Source organism: Helianthus annuus, chromosome 13 (genome assembly GCF_002127325.2).
Source record: "Helianthus annuus cultivar XRQ/B chromosome 13, HanXRQr2.0-SUNRISE, whole genome shotgun sequence".
NCBI lineage: Eukaryota > Viridiplantae > Streptophyta > Magnoliopsida > Asterales > Asteraceae > Helianthus > Helianthus annuus.
In genome coordinates, this window is record NC_035445.2 from 93,436,964 (window position 1) to 93,450,283 (window position 13,320).

The window sequence follows — 13,320 nt, forward strand, 5'->3', positions numbered from 1 at the left end:
GATTTCGAAAGGTCCAACGTACCGTGGGTTGAGTTTGCCTCGTTTACCAAAACGAACCACACCCTTCCAGGGTGAAACTTTGAGTGATACCCGCTCCCCAACCTGGAGCTCAAGTGGTTTCCTGCCCTTATCGGCGTAGGCCTTCTGACGGTCACGAGCGGCCGCCATGCGTTGTCGTATTTGAGCAATCCGCTCAGTAGTGTCTACCACATGTTCTGGACCAGTGATTTGACCATCCCCCACCTCTGCCCAACAAAGAGGTGACCGGCATTTACGTCCGTACAATGCCTCAAACGGAGCAGTTTTAATGCTGGTGTGGTAGCTGTTATTATACGAGAATTCCACGAGTGGCAGATGCCTTTCCCAGCTGTTGCCAAAGTCGTTTACACAAGCGCGAAGCATGTCTTTTAATGTTTGCATAGTGCGTTCGGACTGCCCGTCCGTCTGTGGGTGATACGCTGTGCTCATATCTAAACGTGAGCCAAAAGACTTGTGCATTGCTTGCCACAGTTCCGAAGTAAAACGTGCATCTCGATCAGAGATGATAGAGGTGGGCACCCCGTGCCTCGAAACAACTTCCTTGAGGTATATCTTCGCCAGAGTGGAGAATTTTATCTGTTGTCTTTGATTGCCAAGAAGTGTGCGGATTTCGTGAGTCGCTCCACGATCACCCAGATAGTATCGTTTCCGCGCTGTGATCTAAGTAGGCCAGTAACGAAATCCATGGAAATTTGCTCCCATTTCCATTGTGATATCTCTGGTTGTTGGAGTAGGCCTGAGGGTTTCTGATATTCCGTCTTGACTCGCGTACAAGTCAAACACTTGCTGACGTAAGTTGCTATGTGGGCCTTCATGCTAGGCCACCAATACGTAGTCTTAATATCGTGGTACATCTTTTCCGAACCAGGGTGTACTGAGTAGCGAGATTTGTGCGCGTCATCCATCGCAAGTTCTCGTAAGTCGCCATAGAGTGGGACCCAAATGCGTCCTGTTACATAATAAGCACCGTCTTCCTTCTGTTCTAAGCGTTGCCTTGACCCGCGTAGGGCTTCAGCTCTAACGTTCTCTGGTTTCAGTGCTTCTATCTGAGCAGCTCGTATTTGCGAAGGTAGACTAGAATGGATCGTGAGTTGTAAAGCTCTTACGCGCTAAGGCGTAGTGTCCTTCCGACTGAGGGCGTCTGCCACTACATTGGCCTTGCCCGGGTGATACCTGGCACTCGTAATCATTCAGCAGTCCGACCCATCGTCGCTGTCGCATATTTAGTTCCTTCTGCTTGAATATGTGTTCTAAACTTCTGTGGTCGGTGTAGATGGCGCACTTGGTTCCGTATAGGTAATGCCGTCATAACTTAAGTGTGAAGATCACTGCTCCCAGTTCCAAATCAAGCGTTGTGTAGTTCCTTTCGTGCGTCCTAAGTTGTCGAGAGGCGCAAGCAATAACCTTCTCGCGTTGCATCCGTGTGTAACTGGGATCCTGATTCGAAGCATCATGGTATACCGCTAGATCACCCGTACCCTAGGGTGAAGACGATGCTCAGTGCATTACAAAGTTGGGATTCGAAAGCTGAAAAGACGTCCTCCTGTTTTGGTCTTTCACGAACACAACACCCTGATGTGCCAACGAGACTTAAGTTGTGCGACCTTCGAAAATCTTGTGATTAAGCTGCGATAGTATCTAGTGGGACCAAGAAACTCCTGTATCCTCGAAGGGATCTTTGATGTTGATCAGATCCTAACAAAATGGATCTTAGCGAGATCCATGTGTATTCCCACTTCGTTGTTTGATAAAAAGAAAATGTGTACTTCCCGAATCCTGAAGTCATACTTAGGTAGACTTCGCACGTAGACGCTCCTCCCCTAGAAGCTCTACAATGGAATACAAGTGTTGTTCAAGGTGCCCCTTTCTCCTAGAAGTGATTCAAAACGTACTAGATAAACACAGTTGCAGTGTGATCCATAAAGCAGCTGGTGGGTTGTTCACCCCAAAAGGTCATGGAATGATTCATTCGGTGTTTCCTGGAAATGGCCTTATTGCGTTTGCTATGCCGTTTTAGGAACATCCTCCATTTGGACTTCCATCTGATGTTAGTTCGTTCGCTACTCAATCTTCACATAGGAGCATGACCCATGTAACTGGCCAACAGGTTGTCAATACAGGATCGAGTCAAACGGTTTTGGGCTGTCACCTTGATGAGCTCTTAATAGTCAGTATACACACGAAAAGGCTCATCTTCCCTAGGATAAGTGGGGCTCCCCCAAAGCGAAGAACTAGACCCTACAAAACTCCTGTCCAACGGTTCCTATAGTTGCTTTGATAGATCTTGCGACCTTCCTGGCGCAAAATGGTAAAAGTACAAGTAATCAGGGCTGCCTCAGACGTGAGATCAAACTGAGAATCCGCCTAACAAATTTTCGGAAGAAAAACTGAATGTTCCTCGGATAGCACGCCGAGAGAAACAACGAACAACTGGTGGATCCTCGATCCACTTTTCCTTAGCCTTAACATCCGTAGCGGTTGCTAACACAGCGGAGTAATCTCTCTGTAGACACTTCTGGCCTCCACAGCTGAGATGGCGCTAACTATTGAACTACTCTGATGCTTTAGAACAATTGCCGATTCTCCACACAAAGTTTTCTCCTCACCGGGTATATTCGCGCGATTCCTGGGTAACCAATTCACACTAACTACTGCGTTGTAACCATCGAGTGTGGTAGAAGGAAGGTCGACATCGGACACTCGTCCCACAAGGTCGTGTTTACATCCTGACGAACTCTTGAGATTCTATTTGACTTGCCATCAGTCGATTCCGCATCTGGTTCGGTTTCAAGAAGTATCAGGGTCAAGCAGAACAGAGATGAAGCAAACAACTACCCATACCAGCTACCATGTTGCTACTATGCCTGGCGTCGCCGGCGCCAATCCTAAATGCCCTTCCACGAGCATCATTTCCAATGTTGTTGTTACGGTTGCGAGGATTTCCATTACTATCATCATTCCCCTGGTTGTTGACCTTGATGTTGTCGCGACTGTTGTTTCTGATGTCGTTGCTTGAAATGGTGCGCTACGATCCTTCACTGACAAGTCCATCTTGTCACGTTTCCGTGCCGCGTCCCAAGGTGTACTTATTGAGCTGGCCGTTACGCATTTCCGCACCATTGTCAATTGTCATCGCTTATGGCCCGACTGATTCGTGAGAGCTGGCTCCTATGAGCCGCTGACTAGGGTTAAGGGTTCGATTGGAGTCAATTCGCTGATGCTCGTTGTTGGTGACTAGGGTCGTTCAAATGCTGAAGCCAGTAAGGTACTACGTCTACCCTCTTGACTGAGTAATACACGGTATGTTGAGATAGTGTTGCAGAAGTGATCGCACTTCGGGATTTAAGACGTCAATACGTTAAGTTCCAGTAAGCGAAGAAAGGTGAGAAGGATATAGACCAATCATTGTCGTTTCAACACCCATCCCGGGGATGCTCGTACAAGCACCTAATGTTCTACACAGTTCGCTAGGCGTTCATATGGGTGTTCAGGTAATACTCGATAGCATCGAGGTTCGAAAGGGGTGCAGGGAGAAGTGAAAAGATCGTGTTCGAGTAGGAGGCAATCATTGCTACGGCTCCTATGAACTGTTGTGTCTCTCATCATACAGATAACGAAACGGAACCCCTTTTTCACTTGTTAAGCCTCACTGGGACTCACATCCACCCCACTATATTATTATGTGTGCACCCACAATAATATTGTGATTTGCATGTTCATCTCAGCTCCTCTTAACTCATGTCAAATGGTTCCCCACACTCGAGTAGATTTCAAAGAGTATCAAGTAGTGTAAGTCATGGAGGTTTAGGGAATTACCACCCTATCAATCACATGATACGAGAAAGTGTACATAAATTCATGTTGGTGTGCTAACGTGCAATCACATGCAATATCGTATGTGGGCTTTCACTAGTTAGGCATACTAGTACGTATAGCGAAACAGGAAACATAAAGTAAGCAAACAAGTAAACACTGGTCTGAGCTATGAGGTCAAAAGTGTTGAGCCTTGCACTTGGAGTGTAGTGTCGTCACGAGTCACGGGTTATAGTCTGGTTTTCCCCAAAAAGATTTACCCCTTTTTAAAACCAAGTTCACTATAACCAATGGCTCTGATACCAATCTGTCACACCCCCAAAACCCACCTGCGGATAACGCCCGCTTCGGGGGCGTGACTGACCAGGATCCAGCCACCAATTATACTGAGCATTTAATTAATAGTAGAAATATTTAAAATCCGAAGTAATTAACAACATTAGAGTTTAGATTCGGTAATTAGTTTAACAAAACAGCGGAAGCATAAACCAAAATAGTTTTAAAGACAGTTCATTGATCAAAACAGTTATCCCAACACCCGGGTTTGACGAACACTACACTTCCCCAAGTAGCAGCTCCTGAATCATTGGTTACCTGCAAAGCATGCAGTAAGGAGTCAACAATAATGCTGAGTGAGTTCACTAGTTGTCCAGTTTTAATTACCAAAAACTTTGTTTCACCGGTTAATTTATCCGTTTATACATGCCCTGGGGAGCTACCCCAAAAGTTAGCGACTAAACTGTTTTTCCAATACCGAACACTAGGTAACCGTTGCGTATCCGCAGGATGCCCCGATGTCAATGTTCTATCATCATTGACGGATTTCTGAGTCTATTAGTTCACGCCCGTCCCAAACCAGGGCACGGTGTGAGGCTGGTAAACACCTAAATAGCGCTATCAACTAATAACCCGCTCGCCTAACCCGGCGACTAATCGGTATTTGTAGTAGGGACTTGAGTGATAGAGTTTCGTTTAGTGCCGTTAGTTGCAATCCGTATAAACAGTAATTAACCAAAAGGTTTCCCAATACCCGGGAAGGAAAAGTAAGTTTTGTTCCCAATAACTAGGGAAGGTATGTAAATGGTATCCCCTTTTACCAGGGGATAGGATTGTCCAAAAGGTTTCCCAATACCAGGGAAGGAAAAGTAAGTTTTGTTCCCAATAACCAGGGAAAGTATGTAAATGGTATCCCCTTTTACCAGGGGATAGGGTTGTTAGTCTCGTGTCCCAAACCACCGGGACGCATGCTTTTAAGTTGTGAACTCACCTTGGGTTGCTCGGTAGGTTTAGGTTACTTGTCAATCACGTTGGTCACCACGTCCTAACATGGTTACCGGTATAGGTCAGGTTCGGTATACAAGCATTCACGTAAAACTTACACATAACTAACATGTATCAAGCATATAAGTAAACAGTGGGTTAATGGGCCGGCCTAAATAATTAAGCAGTCAACAGCAACACATAGTTCATTTAACAGATAGCCCAAGTTAACACAGAATGGCCCAATAACCAGAATGGACAGCCCACTCGCAACCAGCTGGTCTCGAGTCGCAACCAGGTGGTCTCGGCTTGTCACGCTGTGGTTGCGAGTCGTAACCGTGGTCTCGAGTCATCATGTTTTGGTTGCGAGTCGCAACGGCGTGATTTCGAGTCGCAATCTCGTGGTTTCGAGTAGTCATGCTGTGGTTGCGAGTCGCAACTACGTGGTCTCGAGTTGTCTTGCCTTGGTTGCGAGTCGCAACGACGCGGTTGCGAGTCGTAAGCTGCCCCTTTCACGTACACGTGATGATGCAGATGCAACAGTCCGAAATTGTACCATGTATTCAGACCCAGATTAGGAAACAACCAATAAGGTTTCACTAACACTTTTCCTAAACTGACCAGCAATGAAAATAGATCAAACTTTGCCATTTTTACATCTTCAAGTCATATTCAAACAAGTTCATCTTATGTTCATCATTTTCTAGGGTTTTCATATCAACATAATCATATATTTATGAACCAAAATCACATGTTTTAGCAAGATCAACATGCAAAACATACATTATATATCCGAATCTTAAGTTTAACATCATTATTTGCAAGGAATAAGGAAGCATAGTATGGTTAGTCATAATCATTCTTGAACTACCATTTGTTAGTCATTTAAACATGTTATCAAGCTTTGTTCACAAGGGTTTTCACATATAGTCAAGTTCCACAATTCATCCTAAAAATTATACAAAAACTACTATCCAAGCATTTCTTGTTCATACAACAAACATAAATCTCATGCACATAGTAACAACACTAACCGGTTGTGAAGAAGGAGGATGAGCCGAAAGAAAGGAAGGAAATGAGAGAAGATGAAGTGTCCGAGTGATAGTCTTGACCGAGTTTCTTGTCCGGGATCCTTGCTTGAACCGAAAAGAGAAGAAGAGTGGTGTTGTTGTTGAAGGTTTCTAGTTGAGAGAAAAATAGGAGGAGTGTGTGTTTGTGTAAAGTGAAGGAAAGTGGGGAAGGTGGGGTATATATACCAAGGGATGTTTCGGTTTGGGCTTGGGGTTTCGGCCCAAGCCGGTTACGGCCCAAAGGCCCACTCGCAACCGCCCGGTTGCGAGTCATGGTCTCGACTCGCATACATTTATATATAATACGTACATTCAACACACATTAAGCAAATAAAGATCACGTTTCCATTTAATAATATTTATATACACAAAATATTACAAGGTGTTCGTTCGGAAAAACCTCGAGTGTCACAATAAATAGACCTTAATGATTTTAATTTCCATTATAACATAAGAAAGGTTAAACGATTAGAACATCAAAAGTTTTGGCAATATGGATAAGCTTGATTCCATGAAAAACAACTTCTGTAAATAGATTTTTTTTTATTTTATTATATACATTTTGTTCAACTTCAGTGGCAATATCAACGATGTCTTCATAAATCCAACTAAAAAAACTATATATTATGCATCAATTTCATGATGCATTAGTGATCCTTTCAGTTTAGTTGCAGAGTATATCATTTTAAAAAATCTGCTAAAATATTTTGTTCGCTGATTACATTGCAAACAGAAAAATGTAAACTGAGCATAACAAGATAAAAAATGATCATCAATAAATTTACATAATCGAACGATATAATCAACATTGCTCTGATACCACATGTTGATTATATCTTTAAACATGGGTCAAAATATAGAACCTAATCATGTTTATTCAATCATAACGTAAATATAGATACCAAGTTAGAGACACTTACTTGTGGGAGTGGTCATCTTTGAAGACGAAGATAAGGCCATGATTCCCGTTATGGTACCTTAGGTTGATGGATCACCTTAGAGAGAATTTTAGTATTGGTGTTCTACTAGAGAGTTTTGATCACCACTTATCATCAATATATAAAGATCAATCAATAATGGTCATGAATGGTGATCACTTATAAAACTCTATGTTTTCTCTATTAATGATACCTAAAGGGAAATCATAATTGCCCCTTAATACTAATCAATAATTACAATTACTACCATCAAGTAATTGTCGGGGACTAGTTATGTCATATTGGTAATGTTACCAAATGATCCCTAAGGCCACATCAACGGGTTATTTCTAACACTATAAAGTAGTGATTGTAACAACCTAATATATTAAAAGTTGAAACACCAACAACCACATAGTCAAAAAGAGAAAAGGAAAGATTTTCATTTTGTTCTATATGATATATGTGTACAAAAATATACACATAAATGTATATGTCATGTACACATTTATAGGTACTCTATTAATCTTACACACTTATAAAACTTGATACCACCTAGTAAACAACATGTGGTTTTTTTTTATAGTAGAAGAAATATATTTGTTTTATTCAAAAGGTTACTCTCTATTAATGTTGTACACACACCATCACATATATATGTTATAAAAATTAATATTTATTTAAGAATAGTCGCTGTATGTCGAATGATAGGGAAATAAATAAACTTGTAGGAAGAAATAAATACTTTTAGAAAAAGGTTACTTTTTTAAGTTACCATTCTTCACCAAAAGACAATAATTAGGATTATTAAAATCTTTTATTCCAAGGGCATATTAAATTTATTTACTTATTTCTAACTTTTTTGTTAAAATAATAAAAACAAATAATGTTAACCAGTGAGATTACCCGTACTTTGTAGCGGGCTTTCGATCGGCATCGGTTCAGTTTGGCACTATACGAGCACTCAGTATAACAAACGAAAGAGATGTCCAAAAGGATATCGACACGTGTTTTACATCGATCGAAACCATAAAAAACGAATACTGGTATTGGTACTGATGTTATTCGAATTCTATCGGTTCGATTTGTTACGATACTGTTACCATACCGGTACTCGATATAGCTTACAGTACCAAAAAATACTCTATTGGGAATAAAACTCCATTTTCAACAACTTTTATACCGCCATGTCAAGTAAACCATACAAAACCAATACGCTATTGTTACCGATGTTCAGACGGTATCGATTCGGTTCCTCACGCTAAAGAAAAATCTACTATATTTACATGTTCGAATAAAAATTTTATAGAATCGTAGATAAATATAAGCACGTCGCAAAAGTGTATCCAAAATTTTATAAAACTAGAATTGAGACCCGCCGCAATACGGCGAGAATTCTTTAGTTATGACTAAGTCGACCTAGGACCTGCACGTTATGTTAAACCTGTCAAACGTGGAAAATAGACGATGTAAAAACGTTTACCCACACACGCACGTTGCGTCATGTTAACTCGCAAAATTTAGAACGAAACGTAAAAAAGTTAAAACAAAGACGCACGTTGCCATGTGTTAAGTCACAAAATTTAGAACCAAGCATAAAGCGAAAAATTTGTGGAAAATGAAAACTGTAAAGGACCAAAGTTGAAAGTAAAAAAAGTCGTGAGGATAGATTGCAAAAGATAAAAAGTTTTTGGATGAAATGTAAAAAAAAATCAAATTTTTTTTGGAAACCCCAAAGCCAAGGTTACGACAACCATATGCATAACGATTTTTTATTTAGAAAACCCCCAAAGCACACGCCACGTTGCGGCATGGCGTAAAATAGTGTCAAATAGTACTAATGTCACACAACCGTTATCGACCACCAACACTGACTCGACCTAGGGTCTACGTGTTACGACGAACCTGTCAAACATGAAAAAATAGAGGTAAAAATGTTGAACCACACATGTACGTTGCGTCGTATTAACTTGCAAAATTTGAAATAAAACATAAAAAAATTGAACCACACTTGTACGTTGCGTCGTATTAACTCGAAGAATTAAGAACTATACGTAAACCGAAAATTTGCCAAAGATGAAAAGTATAAGTGACAAAAGTTGTGAAGTTAAATTGCAAATAATGAAAAGTTTTGGGTTAAAGTTAAAAAAATACAAATTATGTAGGGTTAAAATTGCAAAAGGTAAAAACCTTTGAGTTAAAAGTAATAAAAAGTTTGGGTTAAAGTTAAAAAAACAAATTATGTAGAGTTAAAAATGCAAAAGGTAAAAACCTTTGGGTTAAAATTTAAAAAATCAAGTTTTTTTTTTTGAAAGACTCTCAAAGCACATATTACAAGTGGTTATGCACAAAAAGTTTGCTTATTTATATATGAAATAATGTTATATTATATTATTAAAATAACAAGAAAGACAAGCTTTAATAATATGTATGTTTGTGTTTCGATCACTTGTGTTACTATGCACATGTCTATTTTGAGCAAAGGTTATATCGAGACGTAGATAAAAAGGCATATACTGTTGTCGCGTACTCAGAATTTCATAAATATCGTATCTTAAAAGTTATAAACGAAAAATAAAATATGCTAAAAAGTAATTATAAAAATATAAAGAATTACTATTAGTTTTTAAATATTAAATATTATATAGTAAGTAGGTTAAACATTTTGTTTTGAACTTACTCAAAATATAACAAAATAATATCTAACACCTTGTTCGTCTGAACAGTCATATCTACCGTTGGAGACACCGGTGGGTCTGAAGTCTTTACGGGAGAAAGATCTCGAAACCCTTCGTGGCAATGGAGAAGGAGAACGAAAAACATTTGAAAGGATTTATGATTACGATACGTATAATGATATCGGCGATCCGGATGCTAATTCCGATCTTTCTCGGCCGGTTCTCGGTGGCGATCAGCATCCGTACCCTAGGCGTTGCCGAACCGGTCGCCCAATGACCTCCACAGGTACATACAAATACACATCTTTTGTGTTACTATTTTGTATCATATAACTCAGTTCATATATATTCATTCATGGAGTTTTATAATATACATGTTTGCGATTAAGTATTACATTCGAAATTGGTAACCCTAGCTATCATATATTGTTCAAAAATTTGGAAAACAAATTAAAAAAAAAAAAGATAAGAAATTAATATCATTTTTTGTAGCGACAACATGCCGTCGCTATAGGTGATTAAACATTTTTTAGTATATTTTCTTAAAACATTATCGTGACAGCTTGTCGTCGCTATAAGTGATTAAATATTTTTTAAAACATTATCGTGACAATTTGTCGTCGCTATAGGTGATTAAATATTTTTTTAAATATTTTTTTTAAACATTATCGTGACAGCTAGCTTGTCGTGGCTATAGGCATAACCTATAGCGACGATGCCAATAGCGACTACCTGGTCATTTGTAGAATAGATAAAGCTAAACTAATTATCAGTTTTGAGTATGGAGTGAAAGTTGTTTCTACTTGAACAGTTTTGAATTTGGGGTTTTAGAATTTGGGAATAAGCATATGCATCAAGTAAAAAATATATTTTGCGAAATTAACTATCATATATATTTTTTGAAATTAACTATTACTTTTGAGTTACAAGTTGTTTGTATCGAACAATTTTGAATATATAGTTTTAGAATTTGGGAAATGTAGAAATATTGAAAATAAATTGAGAAGATGATTTATACCTGCTTAGAATAATATAAGTTAGGGACAAGGAGTTATGACATAATATGAAATAGATATGAAAAGAATACATCTCTTTTATAGAGATGTTACAAGCAAAAACCAACCATTGTGACTGCATAAAAGTTATGATGTTTGATGAAATTTACAAAATTTATGAAATTTCAGAACCTTGGTCGGAGTCAAGGACGACGCTTCCTTTTTATGTGCCGAGAGATGAAGATTTTTCGGAGATAAAAGAGGTAACATTTGGTGCGACGACATTGTTTTCAGTATTGGATGGAGTTATACCGATGTTAGAGTCAATATTGACAGACTCGGGCTTGGGTTTTTCATCATTCATGGATATTGGATCGCTTTATACTGAACGTGTTAATATGATTCCATCTAATAATGGACTTCTAAGTGCGGTACCAAGACTTATCCAAACAATCGTTAATAGTACAAAAAGTTATCTACAATTCGAAACTCCTCGAATGAAAGAGAGTAAGCAAGATATCCTTACAAACTAAATGTATGCATGTATGTTTGATTATAATGAATTCGCGCGTTAACGGTTGTGATTGTAGGGGATTCCTTTTCGTGGTTTCGGGATGAGGAATTTTGTCGACAAACACTTGCTGGTCTCAATCCATATAGCATACAATTGGTCACGGTATGTTCTAAACAAACTTCTTGCATTATTATGTTTTAAAGATTTTAAGTTATGAAAATAAATACAATCCAGTATTCCAGTTTTAGATCAAAAGAGAATTTGTTTTAAGATAAGATACAAGATCATGGAAATGTATGCTATAAAACAATAGTGTATGGATAAGAATTGTGAGTATCATGAAGCTAATTGTGTGGTCAAAATCTTTAGGAATGGCCATTGACTAGCAAACTAGACCCTGAAGTTTATGGACCAGCTGAGTCAGCAATTACCAAAGAGATTGTAGAGCAAGAAATAAAAGGTTTCATGACTCTGGAGGAGGTAATATAAGAGAAAAATTCATACTGAAATCATGTTGTTTTATATCATTTTAACTTTACATTTTTTTCTTCTAAAAAGGCATTGGAACAAAAGAAACTATTCTTGCTGGATTACCATGATCTCCTCTTACCATATGTGAACAAAGTAAGAGAGCTTGAAGGGACAACTCTCTATGGTTCAAGAACCTTAATGTTTCTCACATCAACCGGAACATTGAGACCGCTAGCCATTGAATTAACTCGGCCACCAAACAATGGGAAACCGCAATGGAAGCATGTGTACACACCCTCTAGGGATGCTACAGATGCGTGGCTCTGGAAGCTAGCCAAGGCGCATGTTCTTGCTCATGATTCCGGTTATCACCAACTTGTTAGCCATTGGTTAGTAGCCTTCTTTGCTTCATATTATCTATTTTTAGGGCTGTAAACTAACCGAACGAACATGAACAAGACATTGTTTGTGTTCACGAACTGTTCATGAACATTTACCAAATGAGATTTTATGTATGTGTTAGTTTGTTAAGTAAATGAACTTGTTCGTATTCGTTTGTGTTTCTTTGTTAATTTTAGGCAACTTACAAAAACGAACGTTGATGAATACAAATGAGCACAAACTAATGTTCAACACAAATGGGAAAAAATAAACACAAACAAGCGTTCATGAACATAATATATAATAACTGACACTTATGAAATATTTTATTTGTTGGCGTTTTAAGGTATTTAAATAAAATATAAAAACTAAAAATGCTAATGAACTATCGAACATGAACGAACACGTTCTGAACGTTCACGAACACAACATCTGTTCATGTTCGCTTGTTTAGCTAAACAAACAAAGTTTCTTGTTCGTGTTCGTTTGTTTAATAAACGAACAAACACAAACGAATTTCATGCCGAATGATTCACGAACTGTTCGTCAAACGCTTGGTTTGTTTGCAGCCCTATCTGTATTTAGTAAAGTCTATACTTTATTGTATGTTAGTATGTTTGAATATGCTGTTTCAATAATTGTAGGTTAAGAACTCATGGTGCTACTGAGCCTTACATAATTGCTACTAACCGCCACCTTAGCAAAATACACCCCATACATAGACTATTATGTCCTCATCTCAGATACACAATGCAAATTAACAGCCTCGCTCGACTCGCACTCATTAATGCTAGTGGCACAATCAACACATCTTTCTCTCCCAAAAAATACTCTATGCAACTTTCCTCTGATGCATATGCTCGAGATTGGCGTTTTGATCATGAGGCACTTCCAGCTGATCTTGTTAGCAGGTGATATTTTTTTACCACATTTTGAACCTTAGTTAAATATTTTTTTAATGGAAAATGTCACTAATAGTTACCAAGTTTTAGAACTGTTCCACCAGGGTTATTCTAATTTTTAGAGTAACGTACACGGATGGTCTTTGTGATTTATCAAAATTTTAGATTTGATCCCTACCTTTTCAAGTATACGAATGGTACAAATATCGAGTCATTATTTTTTTCAAACTGCACAACATTAAATATGAGTGGTTAAACCTTAAAAGGACAGCCTTCGAGT

General features: G+C 38.5%; 1 protein-coding gene across 1 annotated transcript in view; it reads left to right on the forward strand.

Annotated features, from left to right (window-relative positions):
* Positions 1-13,320, forward strand: part of LOC110898667 (lipoxygenase 2, chloroplastic) — a 29,943-nt gene that overhangs the window by 15,385 nt on the left and 1,238 nt on the right. The window contains exons 3-8 of the mRNA XM_022145480.2: positions 9,826-10,063; positions 10,962-11,279; positions 11,363-11,448; positions 11,656-11,766; positions 11,845-12,146; positions 12,783-13,049. Coding sequence (XP_022001172.1) covers positions 9,826-10,063; positions 10,962-11,279; positions 11,363-11,448; positions 11,656-11,766; positions 11,845-12,146; positions 12,783-13,049 — 1,322 coding nt within the window. The remainder of the gene's footprint in view (positions 1-9,825; positions 10,064-10,961; positions 11,280-11,362; positions 11,449-11,655; positions 11,767-11,844; positions 12,147-12,782; positions 13,050-13,320) is intronic.